The 23,267-nt window shown below is 47.2% G+C and overlaps 1 protein-coding gene across 1 annotated transcript in view; it reads right to left on the reverse strand.

Moving 5' to 3' along the window:
- The window catches only part of LOC115409260 (receptor-type tyrosine-protein phosphatase U-like), a 227,756-nt gene that overhangs the window by 155,767 nt on the left and 48,722 nt on the right, over positions 1-23,267 (reverse strand). Inside the window, 1 exon segment of the mRNA XM_030120350.1 lies at positions 12,531-12,659. Within this exon segment, the coding sequence (XP_029976210.1) occupies positions 12,531-12,659 (129 nt within the window).

Consider the following 23,267-nt stretch of genomic DNA (forward strand, 5'->3'; position numbering starts at 1 on the left):
TCTCGTTTGTTACCATGGCGATGACGGCTTGCTGCAGCAGCTGAAGCTAATTTCTCGACTAAATGTATGTCGCCACCCGTTTTGGTCTCTTCCAGAGTTACAACCGATGAAATGTTGGCCCACACTGACCACCCTGTGGCAAACGGCTGGGATTTGTCAACTCGGAGCATTAAAACACGACAAGACAGATGGCGGCTGGGCCAAGTGCTCATGAGCACTTCTCACTGTACCTTCAGAAACATTCATCAGACTCCCGCAAACGCTGACAAATTCCAGTAAGTCGGAGGATCAAGAAAGAGCGCTCCCTGTTAATGCGCCATTTAAATGCAAAGAGTCATTCTGTCTCCCCTAGTTAGTTTTTTTCTTCTTCCACTCGGCGCCCCGGATCATCAAAGCCGGCGGCGTGGAGGAGAAAGCCCTGCAGAGCGGGACCGGGCGCGAGGGCAGAGGGTGGAGACGGGGAGCCGTAAACGGTTTGAAGTTCTGCTGGGGAAATGAGCGTCGCGTCAAAGCCCCCGAGAGACAGAGGGAGGGGGGGGAATCCTCAGAAGTCCGCTTAGCCAGGCTTGATTTTTCTTTCCCGCCGACTTGGGCGACTGTGTTGCAGCGGCGGCGGTGGCGGCGGCGGTGTGCTGGGAGGTGATTTCCGCCGAGCCGCGGCTCTCACTGACTTTTGGTATTTGCGTTTTGAGTCCGTCTGAAATGGCAGATCTCTAAAAGCAGGCGTCATCTCCCTGCTGCTCTTTCTAAATGCGAAAAGGTGCGTTCCCATCAGCGCCGCCGATGCGTCCCCGCCGCCGTTTCAAAGTGGCGGCGGGCGGCCGAGCGCGCAGCTCCTCTCATGTGTGTTTGGAAAAGCTGATACAGAAATATTCAACTGACTGCCAAAATGTCAACGCTCAATTAACGGTTCCTCCGCGGCAGGGCCATCATCCTCGCTGGCGTGTGGAGCGGCGGGGCGTGTTCGTCTTTGATTTACAGACCTTCTCGGGCCGAAGACGATTACCCCAACAGAGTGGGGCGATTAGCCGTATGGGTGTCACCGGCACACCGGCTCGGTGCAGCTGATTTAATCAGCCGACGATACAATGGGAGAGGAACAACAACACTGGAAAACACCAGTCAGTCGTCACGGTTCGTTAGCGTCTCAGTGGGTTGAGAGCTCAAATCATGTCAAACTACACCGAGTATCGACGTTTTCCAACACTCCAAGAGTCTTATGATGGTTTAGATGGATCTAGGGATGTGTATTATAAATAAGATATAAAGAAATGCAGTTAAACATCTCTCTGTGTACACAATCAATGATTCACTAAAACAGCGTCCACTGACAGACACTGAAATTTGAGACCTTGAGAACTCCATAGAAGGTAAAGAAACTGCTGTGTACTGATTCTGTGTAACTTTTAGGGAGAACATTAAAGTTTCAGTTGCAAGAGAAAAACTTTCATTGTGTTTTTGGTGTCCATTTACAATGTATTTTCCCCCCGTCTCCCTGGTGTTTGTACTTCATTTCGTTTAGGAGAATCCTTTAGTGGTGGAAATACAGACATCAAACTCTTCACAGTTGTGAGTGAATTCAGTGAGTGATTCTCCTTCAGAACATCTCCAGAACTGATCAAAAAGGACTTTAATGGCTCGAGTCTGCAGCCGTTTCTCTCCATGAAAAGCATATTTCTGATTGCAAAATGGCAGAAGACAGCCTGAGACTTAAAGAATCCGTAAACTTGAAAATGCACTTGGTGGAGCGGTTCCCCTTCAGAGAGTCTCGAGAAATGCCTCTAATGCCTTTAGCCTGCGGCTATTGATTTCAGGGAGCGTTATAAATATGTCTGTGATCTGACTGCCACTTAAGAGGTGCAGGGTACTCTCTGAAAGGGAAATACCTTCCTCTCCATGAGGAATCCTTTTGTCCCTGCAGTTCCTCTTTGATTCCCCCATTAGATTACGGTGACGTCCAAAGGGAAAGTGATCGATCTAAGATACTGTTACTATTTTAGCAGACACACCTTAAAGCAGTGGTTCCAGACCTTTATTCTTGAGGGATCCAGATTTCTAAGCAGAACAGGAGTGTGAAGAGGGTAAGACAAGGTCGGCAACGGACACCTGCGACGACATGAAGAACCCCTCCTCTCAGATTCAGTAATGACGACTAGCAGAAGGGGAACTTCCAGAGACGGCTCGCGTTTGGTCCATTCCATCGACGTCAACAATTCGGAACGCAGCGGCGCGTTAGAAAAGCTCCCCCGGTGGCTGCTGCTGCTCCGAAACCCAACGACGAATGAAGCGCATCTATTTTTCAGGACGTGCAAAAGAGACGGAGTGTCAGAGAGTGTCTTACATCAAAAAAACTAGTCGACGTCGCTTCCACCACTTTGTCCCGGCGTTTTAGAGGGAGACGTTAGCTTACCCAACGGACGCGCCGATGCTCCACGGTGCCGCTCGCCTGAGATCTTCAGAGTGTCTACAACCCCCCCAGGTAACGGTGCCTTCAGGCTAATGACAAAAGCCCCAGTCCGCATCCTTTACTTCACCGCTAGAGTCGTCAGACACCCACTGAATAAATGAGAAACCGAGGTCACATTTGATCAATGTTTTCTCTGCTATTTTTACACTTCGTCCTGATCTGGACCCACACTTCCACGTCACTGTGTTCTTTAGCAGGTTCCCTCAATGCGTCCAATGTCATCCAACATAAATAAAACATCCATCAGGGGCCTTTGCTGGATCAAGAAAAAAAAACAAAAAAAAAGCTTGATTCTATTATTAAAACAACAGAAAGAGCATCTTTCATGCACACCAATTACGTGTCTTTTCCCACACAGCCTTGGCATCACGACTCCTGCATGATAATGACAAGCCGACCGAGGGATCCACAAGGAGCGCTGTCATGGGAGAAGAAGAAAAAAAGAAGAAAACAGAAAGACCCTGCCAAGCTGAAGGGCGTAACATGTTCCTTTTTAGCCGCAATGTTTCATGTCATTGGTATTCCACTGGCTGGTGGGCGCAAATCAATAGTATCGAGCTGCCGGTGCCCAATAAACTAAGTTGTTGTCTCAATTGCAGTCTCTTTAGCGTCTCTGAGAAGAATTTAAAGCCCTTGGAAAAAGTCGAGGTAAGGCGCGTGATGGCCGCGGCCGATTGGGCGAGCGAGGCGCCTCGCAGAAGCCTGACCTTGCATATTGTCGCGGAGCAAAATCCGAAGCCCGGCGCTCCTCGCCGAGGCTCTGAAAACGCAGCGGGCCGAGAAGGAGGCCTCGCGCTCCCGAGACATCTCTAAAGGTAGAGATAAATTTCCATGGGAACAGGCCGTCCGTACGGCCTGACAGCAAATCAATCCCCCTCCCTGTCTTACACAACGCAACTCACTGTTGGGTAAAAATACACCTGAAAGCTAAACTGCATTCCGTAACAAAGCGGTGACAGGTGAGAATCCAGACATAAACGGACGCCGCTGCGTAGGCGTTCAGATCAGCCCGTATCGGCCGGGCTGATTGCAGTCTAACTGATACAACGAGCGGCGCTTCCAGCGGCGGCAGCGGAGCGGAGATAAACGCTGTCAGCTTTTCCAATCAAAGCCAATTTCATCCATTTCAATGGGTTTATATAGCGGCGGTCTTCAAAACGTTACAGTCTGAATTACACTTCATGAGCGAGCCAAACACAAAGGCTGTGAAACACCTCGACGCTAGAGTCTGCCGACACGTCGCACTCCTCCGATAGTCTGGACAGCAGCTTGAAGCCAAAGTTAAAACTCACGGCGTCACTGCCAATCGTGCCACATGAAAAGGAAAGTCGACATTTCCAGTTTCATGCAGCTCTGCGATCGATCCCTCTACGTCCCCAGGAGTTGTGGCCGTCAGCTGGTTGACGCAGAAGCTCCAGGTGAACCAAGTGGAAGTGTGTAAAGCGCTCTGGGGACTGATCCAACGGCGGAAAAACACCATATAAGTGAAATCCATTCCCCATGAAATCCATTTCTCTGGCCGCACACCGCTGGTAATTACTGGCCACGTGTCGTGACTTCCATTAAAAAGCATGATTGTTAATGGATTTTGGGATCAATAGACAACATAACCCGCGTCTAATGCAGGTTAGAGGGTTTTATTTTGAAATATCTGGTCATTTTGATATCGATGTTGAGCTTCTGGATTTGGATGAAGGCTCACTTCATAAGTTCATTTAAAAAAAATGTTTTTCCAACTTCCACTGAAATATAAATTAATAAGCAATGTGTTAAAAGAATTTGATCACGAAATGTATGCTGAGTTTAAAAAATGTTTTCTGTGTCTCTCTAGTACTTTCTTTATTAATTTCTACTTTATTCATAAAAATGTCTCTGTAGTTTTATCATTAAATCCTAAATAGTTCCTATAAGATCTTTCCAAAAAAAAACTAAAGATACCACAATGAAAACTCAACTTATATTACTAAATTATTGCAGCCCAGTATTTACATCCCACCAGTGCTGAAAGTTATAAATGCTTGAGCTCCTATCTTGTATTTTCAGACTTTATTGGAAATCTGGAGTGAGTATTTGCCCTGCACATAATTTAACGAGGTAAGGTTTTTTTTTTAACAGCGACTCTATTGTTTTTTTTTTTTTTCCTCCCACTGATAAAAGGGTTCCATTATGCTAATGTTTGAGAGCTTCTTTCATTATATAAAACTCCACAGAAGGATATTTTCTCAGAGAAATCCGTGTTTATCTTAAAGTGGGTCTTTAGTTCATCCTCTGTCTCCAACAAGCTGATTTAACATCCGTCTGTTTCTGGCCTCCTCCCTCCACCAGTCTTCCCATTAGATCGGCCACCATGGTGCACTCTGTTCTAAAACACATTATCAGATGGCCTGAAGTTTTCTTCTTCTTTTTTTTTTCTTTCTAACCCTTTTTTTCCAGCCAGCTGGAAGTAATTTATCAATATGTGCACATTACTTCCTTCCAAACATAAACGCTACAGCAAACAGAGACTTTCCGATGTAGAAACTTTGTCTAGGAGTCAATATGATTTTCACACAATTATAACAAAGAGTTCTCCTAGAATTCAAAATGACTAAATATATCAAAATAACTAAGGTAATCAGGCTTGTATAAAGAAATGAAAACCATGCAATACTGCACTGTCAGATTACTCTCTGTATTAGGATAATATTTAAATCAACACAAAATGTAAAGTTCAAAACAAAATACTGGAGAACAGAATTGAATTCAAGTTTCACTGAGTTCAGTTTTGGGTTCTTTTAGAGTGCACTGAGTGTTGACTGAAGCTTGCACAAAATATATATTAGCGCAATGCGTGGATTGCGGGATCCTACCAGCTGATAAGGAAAAGCTCCTCCCGGTGGGAACGAAGCCAGGGATTCCTCTTCTCTGGTCCTCCACCAGGTGAGTCCAGGCACTCCGTCAGCAGCAAAAATCACATTTTGATAACAATTGTGATGTGTCTGTTCTGTACTGTAACATTCACAGATGGACCAACATTCAGTTTTTAGGTTGTTAATTTATATGTTAATAATTTAAATAATGTAAAATATTACATTTGCCTGAAGTTTGTTTGAAAAAACTTCACATACTTCTTCTCCCTATCAAACAGCTTATGATAAATTACAAAACTGCCACCTGGAGGCAGGGAGGGAAAACACTTCAGTTTGATAAAGGCCACTGCTTTCCTTTGTTTTACTGGAATCACGGTACCGCTGTATGAAATAAAATGCTTTGCTAAATGTCACCTTTTTTCTCCCAATATGAATTAAAGATGCAGTAAATACAATGAAGATTGGCTCCGATGTTTCACACTATTTAACATTTTTTAAACTTGTTGACCTTGACGAGGGACGATCGTTGGAAACATCGCAGAAAAAAGTCTGCACACAAAAGTCGTGGCGAGGCAGTTAGAGAACTGACTCCGTATCGATGAAGCTGAAAAAAACACTATTTTCCTTCTGTCATCACTGCCAAAACTTGTCAAAAAAAGGATTAAAAGGTAGAAACATTGAAGAAAAGGACATTTCTCCTACTGTCCCGGTGGATAAAAGACTCCATATTCTTTCTCCTCACCTGTGTTTTGCATACGCGCTGCTCTCGGCCTCCCTCCTTATAGCAGTCATACATTAACCATGCACAGCCGATGGTTAATGGATGACTTCTGGAAGTGGCCTCTCAGCACGTCCCTCCGACAGCCGGACCTTCGTCTGGAAAGGTGGGCGTCCAACTCATCCTGCCTGAAAACACCTTCTCTCTGCGAGTTACGAGAACCCTACGATTCGCCAACAGCTTCCCTCTTCCTGCAGACAATAGCCTGCCTTTCCCTTCATGTGTGGAGACATTTCCAGGCTGGGATGAAAAAAAAAAAAAAAAAAAAAAGGAAAAAGGGAAAAAGAGAGACCCTCCTTTGAATAAACACATGTAAAGTGCAGATTGGATGGGACCACCTGTGTTGATACACGGCGAATTTAAACAGGCTGTCACAAAGGGCGATGATTGGAAGCGGCTCCGCCGTAATGAGACTGTCAGGCTCAAATCAACGGCGGCGCACGGCCGGCACGTACCGGTACGCACCGCCCTGACATCCATTACCGACTTCAGATGGAAGACCGGCGAGGACGCGCTGACGGGAGGAGGCGGGTCTGGCCGCGGGTCGGCAGCGCCTCCTCTGTTTCAACCTCCTTCTGAGGCTTCGTTGCATCAGCCTGTGAACCACAGGCAGAATATCCTGATGAGAGGACGGAGCCTCTGCTTCCCTACCTGGAAGAACTGGAACACCTCCCCGCGATAGCTTGTTTCGTCTTGTAAATTCAATCTGAAGGCTTTCATCCCATTGTTTTCAACGTGTTTTAAGCGGAAATGCAAAACCGACTGTTAACCTTTCACACGCAGTAAGTTCTTCCTATAAGATTTTTTTTAAACTATCAACTGGAGCATTCATGAATCTAAAGTTTAGCTTCAGAGAGAACTGGTGGATTTGAAATGAGTTCCAAACCATGCTGATCTGACTGGAAACAGCAGAAATGCTGTAGTTGGCATGTTGGGCCACTAGTTGGTGCTGTTTGTTTTTGTTATGAAACCACATACGCATACATGCACACGGAGAACAGCGCACTGTAAATGCAGAAGAACTATTTGAACGCACATTTCAGAAAAGTTATGTTTTCCTCTGTTTCCATGGAGACGGATTTCCAAAAGTTCCACCTTGGGATCTGTTTAGGAAACGTTTTCAGTGACTCTGAGCGCTGTTTTCATGTACAAGGCTCCCAAAATGACTCATAAATGTTGCCAAAAAGCCTGGAGAAGTAAAGAAATCAGCAGAGTGATTCATATAAAGGAGGCCTGAACCACGTGACAAACAGGCGTGCAAATCCTGGTCCTCTTAATAAAATCTCAATAGACGAGAGGCTTCTGCAGCTTTTGTAAATCTGACTCACAATAAACAGCGCTGGAACCGAACACAACTTCCTGAAAGCCTGACGAGGTGGAGTCGACCCTCCGGGGCGCCGCTCCCGTTCTCCTCACCGCCGGGAAGGTGTGAGGGCTTCCCGAACCCCGGAAGAGGTCACAGTTAGTGGCTCTACCATCTGAAAGCGGATCTGCGTCCGCACGGAACGGCCGACTCCGGATATGAAGACAAACCCTGAAAGCTGTGTTTATTTGCCAAACACCTCGCGAGGTGATGAAGTTCACAGCTGCCCGGAGGCAACAAATCCAGCATCCCGCCGCCGCCGCCGCGGCTCGCCTTTTCCGGCTGCACGGAGCAGCACAAATGTTGATTCTGTATTTTTTTTCTGCCTTCTCTCTGTTAAGCAGCAGTCAAGGTTTGCCGCTCGCACTCTAAATCAAAAGTGAGGCACGAGGCGAAATCCAATCGGAAATGGATCTGTTGAAAGGCTTTCGAGACACGCCGCGGTGCCGGGAGAGGAAAGGAACGAGCATCGGGCTGAGACGGGCTCTGATAGGTTAGCTATATCTGGATCGGAGGGTTTGAAACGGTTTTTCACCTGCGGGCCCAACGCAGTCCGATCAGTCAGGTTTCACCAGACCTTCAGTCCGATCAGCTCATTTTTCACTTTAATTACAGTATAATTAAAAAGTTTGAATTTCATTGAGTATTGTTTAATAAAACAGCTGGTTTCAACATTGTTGGATTTGTAGGTCTCGTTCACACGACGGTTCAGAAAAGTTTATGTGTTTACAGGCCAAAAACACCATGAAAACCACGTCCAAAAGCCATATAATATATAACACACTGTAAACAATAATGGCAGTTACTGTATATGGGCATTCATAAGGACAGACCACGTACTGAAATGATCCATTTTTCGATCATTTTGCAGCGTTTAGCATGAATGCTTTTGCAAATCTGCCCTAATGATGCCGATGCTCCTTCATCAATAAGGCCGATGCCTCTATTACTGATCGACTGGCTCGGATCTCAGTGTCAACGTAGGTCCAGTACTGAAACGCTCCAGTCAACATCTTTCTAAAGTTTCAAATCATTGTGCTGCCGTGGACTCTGAGCTGTATGTTATAAACCCCTGATCCAGCGTCCACGGAGCTGTGGACGGTTCAGAACATCCCCCGTATCGGAGCACACGGCGCGTGAAACGATGCCTGGAAAAATCAATATTTAATGGAAATAATCTCAAGCTTCTCGATTCTGGCTGCTTATAATTCTAACTCCAGTATCATAAGTTCAATACCTGGTGGTGTTCTGGTTCCTGCAGTCTCCACTGGAATGGTGTGGGCTTGTTACGGGTTCATTATGCAGACGCCCTCCAGCGGAGTGGAACTTTGCGTCTTTGACATGGAGTTGGGTGAAAACACACTCCGGGCTTGAGGTGGGCAGCTGGTCGGTTGGTCGGAACATGTCCTAATCTCAGCTCCCGTTTACACGATGTTGTCAAGTGAAAATACGAACCTTTTTTTTTTTATTTTGGTGTTTTTTAAAACGCCTCCCAAAGTGGAACTTTTCGAAAAGGGTCCGACTCCGTCTCCATGGAAACGGGAGAAAATTTTGTCTACTGCAGAAGCAGATGAAACGTGTACTTTACACCCCGGAAACGCAGCGTTTCCTCTTTCTTTCAGGGTTTATTAGCTTGGCTGAACACATGTAACTTTTCAAAGCCAAACAAACATCGCCGTCCCACCCCGCCTGCTCGAAAACCACTACAATCATCCTGCCTGGACCGTATCGAAATGAGCCGAGATCTGAGGTCTGGACTCCGACGTTTCCCCTCAGGCAACAGACGAGAACGCTGCCGCTCAAACAATCCCAGTCAGGCTTTTTTTATTTATTTTTTTTTCAGGAAATTTGTTTTCGTTCAACGCGTGGTCATTTCATTGGGAGCGTTCGCAGAGCCGCCGTAATGAACCGTCGGGGAAAAACAACACAGCGCATAAAAGCAGCGGCAAGCCGGCTTCATCGGAGACCGCCGTGGAAAAAAAAAAAAAAAACACTGTTAATAACTGAAATTCTGGTGGAGATGGTGAAATATCTCCAGACATGCTTCAATATCCAGAAATGTGATTATAAAACCGAGTCTGCGGCTTGATGACCGCCTGGCGATCGGAGTGGGTCATTAAACCGCGGCGGACGCGCTCCTCGCCGTGGCCCCGGTGACATTTCCTCTTCTATCAGCACATAATCACCTGCGACCGCGACTCGCCGGAGTGTGGGGGCCGTGTGTTTGTGCCGAGTGTGTGTTCACGTGGAAGCTGGCGGCTGGCTTGGCCGCTAAAAGGTCGGCGGCGGTAATCAGATAAGCGCCGTTGATGGGCGTCCCTCGGTACAGTAGCAGCACGAAGTGTCGACCGAAGGTTATAGAAAAGTCAAAGACGCACGAATGAGCAGAAGTTCAGTTCAGTGTTTCACATGAAAGAGTGGAAGAAAGTTAGCGATGAGAGAACTATTTACTAGTCCATCCAGGAAGTCGCGATCGTCATATTAACTTAAATTCAACCAATCGTCATGAAATCGGTGCGAGTGTAAAATATCGGAAAGTTACAGCGATTGGACTAAATTCATTGGTTGAATTTGAATTAAATGTGATTTACTGAGGTCAGGGTAGCGGGGTTTATGAAAACTTATTCTCCCTCGTTTCCATGGAGACGGAGTCAGAGCGGTTCCAAAAAGTTCCACTTTGGGAGGCGTGTTGTAAAAAAGTTGCATTGTCAGCAGCTCCAAGGGTCGCCCAAAACACGACGAAAGATTAGCATTTTCACTTCAGCAGGTTTTATTCTTGATTCTCGCCAAAGCAACACGTTCTAAGTTTGTGGATCTGCAGGAGACTTTCTGATCACCTGGAATCAGGATCTTCAGTCACTTCACACAACATTCCTGCACAAAACACTGTTAAAATGAACGCAAACTAAATGCTTCACTGTGCATATACGCATTATAGATATGCATCTATATATTACTGTTTGTTCGGGCGCTTCCATCACGGAGAAGCTGAAGTTTCTTTTGCTCGATTTTACCTTTTAATTCTTTGGTAAATAAAATTATTTGACCCTGAAACCATTGAGAGAGAAGAAGACTGAACTTTTTCGGCCATTCCAGCTGTGAAGTGAAACTGGGGCAACAATCCTTGAAGCGCCATCAGGTGGCGCCCCTCGCCGTGGCTCCATACGCTCGGCGAGCTAAACACCCAAAGAGACTCGGACGAGTGTGTTCACATTCACAAACTCCTGTTTTCTTTTATGCGTACTATCCAGCTGGGACTTTTAAAATAAATCACTTTTTTTTATTGTAATATAATGAACCTGAAGTGGAAGTTATGAGGGATTAACCGCCCCCGGCGGGGCGGCGTTCGGACCGCCGGAGACGTCGCCTCGCAGCTTTACGCGCTCTAATGATGAACCGTCAAGGACGCCGTCGCCGCGGAATGGCGGGTATTAAAATGGATGAGCGCCGCCGCCGCCGTGACAGGCCTTGCTTGTTAATTTTTAAAAGATCTCGGTTGGTTTATGAAGCGCGGAGCGGTCTGAAGGCGGTTCGGAGATCTGACCGGCGTTACGGCGGGACGCTCGCTTCGAGACCCGAGTCCCGCCGAATCTCATCTGCTCAGTTTATAAAAGTCTCTCTTGGTTTATTTCATTTTTTTTTTATTGTCCTTCCAGGAGCGACTGTGCACACATGTTCCTGAGACAAAAATAAAAATGACGCCGCTGCCTCTCCTTTGCTCACAGAACGGCGTTTTCTTTGAAAATGATCGCTCTGAATATTTGCTGTGAAGACAATACGACACCTTCTACTGGAGCCTGGAAGAGTCTGCTGGGAGCAGATGTTCGTTTCCACCTGTTGCTTTTCACACATGAGAGCCGTCCAACACGAGCACAGTCCAATGGAGGGGGCCGCACACACACACACACACACACACACACACACACGGTGGAGCAGCTGCTGTGTGTGTGTGTGCTGCGATCTGTGGTCAGCGGCCCGGACGTGGAGCTGCGCTCAGTGTGAAGACGGATTTTGTGCAGAAACGAGACGAGCTTCAAAACCAGCGCCTGTCTGGTTCGTACCAGCAGCTATTATGAGGAAAGAAAACGGCGCCGCCATGTTCCCATCGCCGCCTCGCCGCTCTCACGAGACATTAACAGGACCGCTCAAACCAGATATGTGGAAATTCACCTTTAAAAAAAAGTGTAAAAATAACTGAAATGCAGAAATAACGCCAGCAGCCGCTAATATCGTCCAGCGCGCTCAGATGCTAGTCGCGCTAAACGGCACAGAATGTACTTAAACTAATAAAAAAGAAAGTCAATGAGTTACCAATTCATGCTTCCTGGTGCTGGAAGTACAGCAAACGATCATTTGAGTCTAAAACATTCACTCCTAATCTGTCAAGCTGAAAGCAACAGCTAGCGCTAACCAGCAAGCAGCTAGCAATTTAATGCTAACAACAGCTAGCATGAAAATTAGGAGTACAAAACAGTTTTGTTAGTTGAATCACCTGTTTTAAAGTTTATATAACAAAAAGTAGGAGCAGCAATTTCCAAAACAGCGGTTTAAGCTACAAATCTGTGCTTATCAACAACAGATAAGTAAATGAATTGACTAATTGTTGCATGAAATAGTTCCAGTGTCCAGTTTTATAATTCGTTTAACCGACTTTAGCAAACGTGAGTCAGCGTCACTTTATTCCATCCTCAGGAAGCTAGTTGTTACTGTCACTAAGTTGTCACGTCAATAAAGTTTTGTTTAATTGGCTTGTATTAATTAGATTCTGGAGCAAAACAACCTAAAGATCCACCATGTGTGAATTATATCACAACTTCCCCACTAAACATTAGCATCTCTATTAACGATTACACAAAATTTAAACCAAATAGAGGGTTTTAGATATTGAACAACAGAATTGGGGCATATTTTGGTGTAACTACTGATATGTTGCATCGCCTTCAGCATTATAAATGTGTTCTATTCAGTGATTTTCACAGCACTCCCTTTTCATTTTTGATATTTGTCAGTGTTTTCTCTCTTGAATCGTCAACCTCGTGGCGTCCCCGGTGGTCAACCCGCGGCTCCTCCTACCTCGCAGCAGATCGGGCGTCGGGTGAGGCCAGTTGTAGGTCCGGATCAGCTGCCAGTCGAAGTCGTCCTCCTGGCCTTGGCGGTACTCACACAGACCCGGGTCCGAGTCCTCGTCAAAGGTACAGCCAGCTGCGGGAGGAAAGAAAGAGCCAACCTCAGTCAGGAACAAACTTTCGCCGTCGCCAGCATGCTAACGGGAGGAAATTGGTCAAGCCTTGTTATATTGTTCTGCTCCGGGTCACTATAAATGTCTCCATGCGTCAAAGCTCCCGCAGAATCTTTGTGGCCACCGACTAAATTACAGCTAATGCCGGGCAGCGGGCGGTCGGCGCCGCCCGCCCGGCTCATCTCTCCCCCTCCGAACGCGCCGCCATTTGGCGCAATTAGCCCTGCGGTGAGAAAATGACACGGCAGCCACGGGGTCACCCGGACCGCCAGGAATAATGGGCGGCAGCGCCAGAGGAGCGGAGGGGGGGTTCTTCCGCTGACGGGAGGACAACAACAGCCCCGGCTCTCAGCCTGTGAAGGTGACCCGGCCCCGTGCGCCGGCTAATGGCGGCGTTCGCCATCACGCCATTATCGCATCAACCACACGCATTGAAAGCCGCTCTTTTTTTTCGTTTTTTTTTTTGGCTTTAGTTTGTGTTGAACTAACGCGGCGTATTCTTGTTTAATTGGGCAGAAAACACTTCAGAAAATGTGAAAATGAATAGCGAGGTCTTTGGAGGACCAATTTGCGACCGTGTTGCTGGTCCTCATTCAGGTCCTCATTCAGGTCCTCATTCAGGTCCTTCCCAATGATCCCCACAGAGAGAGATGACTTCCTTCGCTGTGTTTTTATTGCGTTTCTGATTGTTTGGTCAAAACTACAGAGAAGAATCAGTCCGAACTCCTTCCTTTCCTCGACCGGCTCGCGTCCGCCGTCGGAATAAATCAGCTTTTTCAACACCTGTTAAAACCGACAAGATGATGTTTGCCGCAAATACAGAGAATCAATCATCAGGAGTGTGTCGGCGGGTCGACTCACTGATGAATCACTCGACGGAAAACCAGTGTTTCCCTCCGTTAATTGGCCACTGCCACGGCGCTCCGATACTCCCAGCTTTCAACACAAACAGCGATTCCCAAAGGGAAATGGGATTTTTTTTCTTTTTTTTTTTTCCCGAAAAACACAATTCGAGAGGTCCTTGGCAGAAAAGCACTGCAGATGAGATTGATTCAGAAATGAAGACGGAGAAGTGATTTCACGGCTGATCGGGCTTCAAAACGTATTCAGACAGCGGTACCGGACGCAAAAGACTCGGAACAGAACCGAATAAAACGGTGATATCTCCAATCAGCTGATCAAACCAGAAGAACGTCCAAAATATGCAAATACAAACTGAGAAACATATAAAGGAATTATATTCTCTTGTTAAAAATGGTGATATTGTTTGATTTTCCATCTTGATTTTTAGCCTAGATTTGTTAAATCATACATAATCAATCTTAGTCATAATCTATTTTTCCACTGTCGGCCATATTTACGTGATGATTCACATTTATATAACCATATATTTTAAATGTGGGCTGGTATTTCAAACATGACTTTATAGGGTGATTTCACAAGCTGTGGTTCAGCGAAGAATAATTTGCAAGCTCGTGATAAAACTTCAGCAGTGTTTACATTTGTCGGCCATGTTTGGGCTCAGTGAAGCCAGAAGGCTGCGATAAAGACGCGTCTGTATTTTAACCGTCTTGTTAGCCTTCTTCAGTTCGCATTTAGAAAGATCCACCTTCAAACAAAAACAGCCATACTGGTTGAAAGCATAATCTGCTGGGAAATAAAAACACTTTCTACTTCATATTATTTCCTTTACAGTTTGTCTCATTATCATATAGATAAAATACTTTCAAGTACGTAGTTATCTGAAGCCAAAATAACAGTTTTTTCCAAGCATGATAAAGTATTTATGATCTAAATGTTAAATAAAAGAAAATATTTAAGAAGGTATCTGGCAGTCCAGTGTGCCTTGTTGAACATTTAGCTTGTTATAGAGGGCTGAGACCTGAGGGTTAGGGTTCAGAGTTGACCTGATACCGACTCCATACATCTCTACCGATAATCTGTTTCATTTACAACCTGTGAAGCGCGGTTCTTTTCCAGCGCCAGCCTTCCAAAAACAAAAAAAACCCAGTGATCCTGGTTCCTGGTTGAATCATTTTGACCCGCGCTTCTGCAGACCGAAACGAGCCTCCTCGGTTTACAAACACGGCGTGATTTGTACGGCTGCAGCCGGCCGGAGAGCGGCGCGGGACCCGCCGCCAGAGGCTGAGCTGAGGAATGACGGCGCCGGACGCAGGCGGGCTGTTCATTTAGAAGACGTACGGCGCGGCGTTGGGGGGGGGGGGGGGCCGCCGCAGATCCACCCATCGCTCAGCCTGGCCCCGGCCCGGCAGACGGGCCGCCGCGGTCCCCGGACCCTCCTCGCTAACGCATCGAATTAAAGCCTTGGCAGCAGAGCCGCCGGCGTTAAAGAGCCGCTCTGACTCGCTGCCAGCTCCGCTCAGCGGCGTCCTGCTCGCCCCGCTCTCCCCGTGTCGCCGCTCTTCTGTCTGCCGTTTTGAAGTTCCATCTGTTTTCCTGAGAAATGTGAAAGTTTGGAGGATGGAGACGCGTCCTACGCTTCCCAGACTTCTGTTTCAGGGCCACTGCTTTGACATGTTCCTGCTGACAAACAAATATCACCAGCAGCACCAGCGGCCGAGCCGGCGTTGTTTCCGGGCGCGTGAGCAGATCAGGGGTTTTTTTTTAATTGCCTCCTGCGTGAGCCGGCTGCTTGTTGTGTCGCGGCGTGCCGGCGGACGAGAGAGGGCGGCGGCGGCGGTGGGGAGCGAGGCCCGCGGTGAAGGCCTTGCTTTTCTTTTTTTTCATGGAGAGCCCTCCAGCTCCGGGAGGAAATGTCACCATCAGACACGTTCCGATGATTCCCCTCATTAAAACCATCCTTCCAAGCCTCCTCCTGCTTCCCCGGCGCGGGCCTCCTTCTCCGGGTGAGCCGGCGTAATTAGAAAAGCTGCGCGAGCCGCTTCGCCAGACGAGATGTTTACTTAAAAACAAATAAAATTCTAATGGATCTGTCAATGTCACACGGGCAAGAGGCGTAACCGCTGTGGGAATGAATTATTTGCGTTTTGCGCGGCGTCGGGGGAATCGAGCCAACGCGGGACTTCTTCTTCTCAAACTCCCGCATGCTAATGAGCTAGCGAACGTAGCGTCGGGAATGCTAATTGCTCATCAAGGGGCGATTGTGGAGCAGGCCCGTGGATCGCCCGCCGCCCCTCGAGACGCCGTCACAGCCGACAGAGCAAACGGATAAGTGCACCTGAAACCAGACGCCCTTCTCCTTGAGCGGCGGCGAGGGTAATTTGCCAAACAAGATCCGCGCTCGTCGCGAGACGCCGCTCCCGGAATGTCGTATCTGTGTTTGGCTCGTCCTCCTGTCTCAACGCATTCTGAGCTCTTTCTCTTAAACCGTCCAATAAAGAGCAGGAACTGAGAACAGAAGTCAAACTTCTCTGGATCTTCTGTTTTCCTGCCTGCCTGCTCATCGATACAACCGGGCGGATCTTCGCTGCCCGGGATCGTCCTCAGTGTTTCGTCAGATATGGCGCTAGCGGGCCGCAAAATGTTTTTTTCCTTTTTTTTTCCTTCGACTAATTTTCTATGAGCCTGCTGATCAGAGGGATTCGTCCCTCCGCTGGATGAGCAGGATTTCACTAAACATCCGGCAAAGCCTGCAAGAGGCAGCAAAAAATCTCATTAATGCCGCTTTCAGTGACGCTTTAAATGCCGTTTGAGAGGCTTCCCCATGACGGGGCAGAAATCTGGGAGGAAGAACTGGAGTCTCTCGCTCTCCGTCTTCATCTACCACATCCCAGCTTATATAAGTGACGACGTTTATTCATCCTCAAACCACAACAGCAAATCAACATGTTCCGATCCAGAGCGAATGTGGATTTATAAAACTACAAAACAATGTTTTTCCTGAGCCTCATGAGAGGACTGGCTTCTGAAAAACGGCTTCATGGTCGAGCCTCAAAAACCAACGATGACGCGAGCGGAGATTTCGTAAAAAGGCGTCCAGGAGTAAAACCTCTGAATGTGCCGTACACCAACTTTAATTATCTCGCTGTCAAAGAAACTCTGCACACCTGCGATGTTTTCTCTCTCTCTCTCTCTCTCTCGGCGGAGGCGCTTCATCAAACGCTCCGCCAAGGTTTCTGTGCCAGAAGAAAATGCTGTTTGGACGCAGTCCGCGAAGCATCACCTGCCATCTTCCCTTTACATAAAGTTCCTGCTGAATTTTAAATTCAGCAGAAACGCTTCATACCGCTTTGCCAATTATCTGGACGGAAAATATTCATGGTGGCTCGACTTAAGCAGCGAAGATCGTCTTTAGCAGAATCAGACTCAAATTAAAAAAAATATGCTTTACGTGTCCCGAGTGGTTCGGCCGTATTTCAGAGGGTGTGAAGACACGTCCGCCCGATAGAGGAAGTACAAACCAAACTGCGGCAAAGTGGATGATGAAGACCCATTACTGCTGGTAGAACAGTCCATTTTACACCGAATCCGAACGAACAGAGACGAAGCTTTCAATCCATCCATTTGATTCTTCTTAACCACCTCAGTCTGGAGTTCATTCCCATGGCAAAAAGTGCATGAAATGTGACGGAGTGGGACGCAGGAAAGAAGCACTGACAGAACTGAAGCATTTTTTCAAAATAAAACTCAATGCAGACTAACAGATGCTAGCCGGGATCGACTGATACTCGGATCTGAAACATCGTACCGGCATCGGGGTCAGGACAGCCCTGACCCAAAGGCCACGGCCACTGACGGTTTTCACCATTTCCTCGGTCCAGTACAGTGACCTCCTTAACATTGAGCACTTGCTCCAATCCCCCTTCCAACACTCATGAATAACCTGGAGATGCTTTAATTCCTCCACCTGGAAAGGTTTTTTTTCTTCTTTCCTCATCTTTGTAATTTGCTGGAGGAGATTGTTTAATTTCAGCGCCAGATGTTGGTTTAAAACCCCAGACTTCATAGACGGTGTTAATTGAATTCTATTAAGGGTGTGTGTGTGTGTGTGTGTGTGTGTGTGTGTGTGTGTGGGGGGTGAAAGTGTAGAAGACGCAGTGAGAGCATAACTCTGGAGCCGGGAGACGCTGCCAGGCAGCCAGGAGAGGCCCGGGAGGGAGATAAATGGCCGAAGGTGCAGCGCTTCCTCGCCGGACCTCCGGCACGACCGTCCGACGGAGCTGGGCTTCCACGGCGAGGCGAGACGGCGACCCTGACTAATCGCCGGCGCAGCAGGAGCATCATAAATACGCCTGTGATGGAGCGGGAGGAAAACACAAGCCTCTTACGCAGCATTCACCCTGGAGAAGGGGGGGGGGGGGGGGGGATATAAATTAGAGGGGGTGAGACTGAAGAACGTGGGCCGGCTGAAGAGCCCTCCAACAGACGGAGGGGAGAACGAAGCAGCGGCGCCGGCGAAGGGGCGGGGATAATGAGAACAGATCACACGCGGCGCCTCAGCTCGCAGAACAAGAGGATCGGAGCGAAGCGACGTCTTCCTCTGCGAGGCCGTACAGTACGAGGCGCAGAAGTCATCAAACGCGCCCGGATTGCCGATGGCTTTTTAATGATCACACGGCGCCGGCGCAGCGCTGAGATGCCGCCTAAATCATCCATACGCACATTTAACAAGGACGCTCGTTCGCAATTACTCTTACAAGACGATAATGCGGAACGGGGCAGTGACGGATTCCTGACGACTGAAATCCCCTCCGCTCTGGACGGCCGCCAAACTGAAAGCCTTAAATACTCCACTGAGCCATTTTGCCCTTCTTTTTCTAATTTATACAGACCCGTTGTTAACACTGTGAGTCCTTCGTACTCAGTCAGGGGTGGGGGGCTGGTTCTGGAATCACCAGAGTCGGAGGAAATCTCGATAACTTCACCAGTTAAGTTTTATTCTTTTGGTCCTCAGAATTCAACCGATCGGACGATATTTCTTCCATTATTAATCACATTCACCCATTCACACAGAAATGGAGAGGCTCAGTCCGTCCATGGGGAGCAGTCCGGGGTTCAGTGTCTTGCTCTAGGACTCTTTCAGGAGAGAGATGGGGAATCAAACCAGCAAACCTGTAAATTACAGACAACGAAGCCCATTTCTGGTATGTCTGAAACAGATAAACGAGGTAAACTGGACTCATCCGTCCATTCTGTTCCCTGAACGTTCCTGGTGTGCGGGGAACTTGCAGTCTGAATTCATCCCCTTTGTGTTTCCCTACTTTGTTAACAGAGTTAAAAAAAAACATAAACCGAGTGGCTTCTGGGAGGAATCCGAACCACAAAAGCTTCAGATCAGGGATTAACAGCACGTTTAGAGCAAATCCCGCTCATCGATTCAATCAGCAGACGGTTATTGGTACAGCTCTAAAGACACCTCAAACCTTCAGAAACAGGCTTTTCCTTTTAAATTCCACTTCACTGTTGACTCTGCTTCCAGACAGAACTGCTATCCTGCTCACTAATCTGTCCTCAAGTTTTTTTTTTTTTTTTGCTGAAAATCTCCCTTGAAGCTGACCAAAAATATCCTCCTGTGTTGCTAATGCCACCCTGAAGCTCATTTCTTATTGCATTAAAGATAATTCCTCGGGCTAGCCGCCTCATATTGTGCCACCGGCGGTGGCGGCGGCGGTAATGGCGGCATTCTGCCGGCGTGCTCTCAGTGGGAGCCTCTCCGGCTCGGCGGCTCTACCGGGACGCGGCGCCCTGGATGTTCTGCCGCCTCTCTTGTTTGGTTTGAGATGAAGCGCCGCGGTTTCCGCGTGATTTGCATGCGAGCGCGTGCAGGCGATGCATCAGAGCTGACAAGTTTACTCAGGGTGGCTGAGGCGGGGCGGGGGAGGGGGGGGGCTGTACAGGATTCTTCCCAACACCACTTCTTCGGATCCCATTAATAACAACCGACGCATTTTCTGGAGGACCGGCGGCGGCGGCGGCGGCGGCACACGAGAGGAAGACGGATGAGGAAGTAACAGACCGGAGAATGACGCTCTACTAAAAAAAGCAATAGCCTCCTGTGTGGAAGCTGCACAGTTTGGTCAGTATAGCGTTTTGATTGACAACGTCACCGAAGATGTGATTTTTTTTTTTTGTTCTTCCTCGCCGTACAGTCTGTGGGAATCCTCCTTCTAAAGCTCCACTTCCTCCACGGCTGCACTAACCAGGAGTGAGGCGGAGACACCGGGGGCCGGCTGCTATAAATGATGCATTCGCCTGGCGCTCCGCATCCACGCTGCAGTAAAGCAGGCCTCAGGAGGTTCATTGTAAACAAACACACACAGAAAAAAAACAAAAAAAACAACTTGATTTACTTTACAGTTTACCAGCAGAAGTAATTCCGTGCACGCCCGAGGTCGAGGAAACTCAGCGAGCGCGGCGTCTTAACGACTGAGCATTCATAAAGCCCGTCCAAAAACCAATGTTTCATTTTCAGGCGTCTGCTTCTTTGATTTCGTCGGTGCATTGCGGTGTGCTTTCGGCGCGCTAACGCCGCCACAGGTCGCTCAACGTCACGCCGTGATGTGATTCCCACGGATAATAAGGACTACAGCGCCGAACCGCCACGGATTTAAGATGCTTCAGAATCAAGTTTGTGAAAAGTAGATTCAGAAACTTGTTTTGTTTTCTTTTTGGTTAATATTTACAGAAAAAAATCACTGGAACAATGCAGTTTATTGAATATAATCACCATCCAGTGAGGTTTGTGGCAATAAGCATCACTGTGGCGGAGTTTCATTCAGCATTAGCATCCATTAACTCCACATCATCAGCAATCGATGGTGAATTTAACCCCATTTATGACGTTTCAAATGAAGATGCAAGCTGCATTTTCACCCATTTGGAGTCAAAACATTTTCAAAAAGTTGTGTTTTGGGCACCGTTTCTGCACTTTTTTACTTGAAAACCATGAATCTAAGTGATTATTTCGATTTCCTTCAAAAGAGGAGAAGAAAAAGTGGCTAAAATAACAGAAGGAAGCGGAAACATAAACCTACAGACTGTCCATGACTTACAGAAAAAGCACCACCACAACAAAAAAGGTCTCCAGATCTACGTCTACTGACAGTCTGCTGCATTTTCACTTCATACGCTATTTGATTTTCTCTATCTTCATCCACAAGAAAGGTCATTTCAGTCCAAACACCCTGTCATTCAGGCGCAAAGGTGAGAACCTGAGAAATGTCACATATCTAATGTTCAACTTTTTTACGGTTCACGTGAGGCTGCTGCCAAATTACAAGTTCAAATGCTGCATTTCTTCACATGATTCTCAAATAAAAAGAAAGTTCCTGGGAATGTGAAACAAACAGATCTGAGGTCCTTTTGTTAGTTTTTTTCATCCAAATATCTTTCGACAGTTCAGCATGTGACGAGCGCTAAAGCGTCCCGGACAATTAGGCTGCGCACGTCCAAATAATGGATTACCGATTCCACTCGTTTCATAGGTGGCTTCCTGGCTGGCTGTGGAGTCACGCCGACGCTCCAAGACAAGCTCCGCAGAACAGGAAAATGGGCTTTCTGCGTTTCCTTTTCTTTCCGCTGACAGATCTAAAGAATGGAGGGAAAGACGAGCGTTTTGATATGCAAATGGGGGATGAAGGGGTGTGTCCTTCCTGATTCATTACTGCCTGTTATTCAAATGAGAACATCAGTGCCGTTATTCTGATGAAAGAGCGTGGGGAGAAAGAGAGTCTTGGTGTGGATAAACTGTTTTTAGTGCTACATACTTCCATGTGTCTGGTTCCAGTCAGTGAATTAGCACATCGACGGCGGCGTCCACTTTAAAACCCGCCTCGACCACAGGCTTGACCGGGCGATCATGAAATGGGAGGATACATGAGGAGAGATCCATCATGCCGGAGTTTACCGGAGCCGCCGGAATCATTAGTCCCGATGCGGGGTTTGACCGGTGGCGCCCGGGCCGCGGCGTGACTGATGGGCCGGGCCGCGGCGCTCTCCTGACCTTTACGAGGCAGTAAAAGCAGAGTAAAGGGTCCAGCGATGGAGGCCTGCTCATAACTCCCCGTTAGACGAGGATGAGCTACGTCCAGCTGGATCTTAAAGGCTCGCGGCGTCTTCTGCTCTCGCTCTCCACTGCCCCGCAACCTTCACCGGACTGATTTACAGCTGGTTTGATTCACACCGCGCCTCAATGGAACATAAATCCTCTGCTGAGGGGTCGATCGATGCAAATTCACTCCGTTTTCATGTCAATGATCGACGAGAATCAACAAAGTTCATGCTTTCTCCCGTTAAGAAGGACCTGCAAGACCAGAAACACAGTAGCCTGAATGTCAGGGAAAGAAATAAACATGCAGGAAATCCATATATGCAGACGATGGTGAGCTAAACTGTAGTCAATGCGCACAAACCTCACAAGACTTAATCCTGCTGCGCTAATCGCACATGTACAGAAAAATTATTGACGGCACAGCTGGAGGGCTGCACGTTTCAGGAACGTAGCATTTTCCCCGATCGCACTGACATAAAGACCGGAGTGTTTCCAAAACAGCGCTTCAGAAGCCGTTATCAAAATTGTAAAGAATTTTTCAAACAATCCAAATGTAAATCAATCGATTTTCTGTCAGGATAAAAAAAAACAAACAAAAAGAAATAAAGAATTGTCTTTTTCAAAGAGGCCTAATTATTCCTGAAACGTCTTCGAGCTTGTTAGCTATATGTTATGTTCTGTAAAGCTTTAATTCGATGTGTGACATTTATTTTGATGGTAATTGATCTATAAAAGATAATAAAAGCTCTATTTTGATCTGTATTTTTCTGATAGTTTTTTTTCCCCACACCTAAACATTCATCACATCTGTCAAAAAAATAAATAAAAATTGGTTGCACTTTTTTTTTAAAATCATGTTTAAAGACTCTTCTGTTTCAGAAAACATGCAGCATATTTATTGGCGACACATTTTACCACTACAATTCCAAACATCTGGATGGATTACAGCCATCTGAAGAATATTATAACTCAACAACATACATTTCATAAGTTATTAGTTTAAACTTAGCTGCAATTTTCCTCTGCATCAGTTTTTTTTTTTTTTTTTTTTTTTGTTATTTGTGACAAATCAAACAAAAAACTCTCTTTCATCTTTCCGGGTTCTGATTTGTTTCGTGGACGCTTCCTCCTTCCTTGCTATTTCTAACTCATCTTCCTCTCCCGTCTCGACCTGCTTGTTCCTTCCTGTAAGCGTCTCGCCTCCACGTCTCGCCGAAGTTGCTACAAACACTGAAATCGACAAATGACAGAGATGTAATTTTCTCGTGGCAGCGCGGCGCCGCCCTCGCCGGGTCGGCGGCGGGCGGCGAGATTGGCACTGGGGGGCAAACGCTGGGGTGTAAAATTGTTTCATTACTGGTCCCTGATGGTTCTTGTTGCTAAACCACAAAAAAAGAAAAACCCGTCCCTGGTGGTGGAAGAAGTTGCCTCAGCTCGCGCTAAAGGTTGATAAAGGTCATTGATTACCTAATGTGCCTCAGATTTCACCGAATTCCCACACAGCGGCAGAACCGGCGGCGCCGAAGCGTCAGGATAACCCGAAGCGACGCCCCCAGCGGACCGTGGACGGGCAGATTAGAGGAAGTGGACGAGCGATACG

The sequence above is a fragment of the Salarias fasciatus genome, chromosome 22 (assembly GCF_902148845.1).
Source record: "Salarias fasciatus chromosome 22, fSalaFa1.1, whole genome shotgun sequence".
NCBI classification, from domain to species: Eukaryota; Metazoa; Chordata; class Actinopteri; order Blenniiformes; family Blenniidae; genus Salarias; species Salarias fasciatus.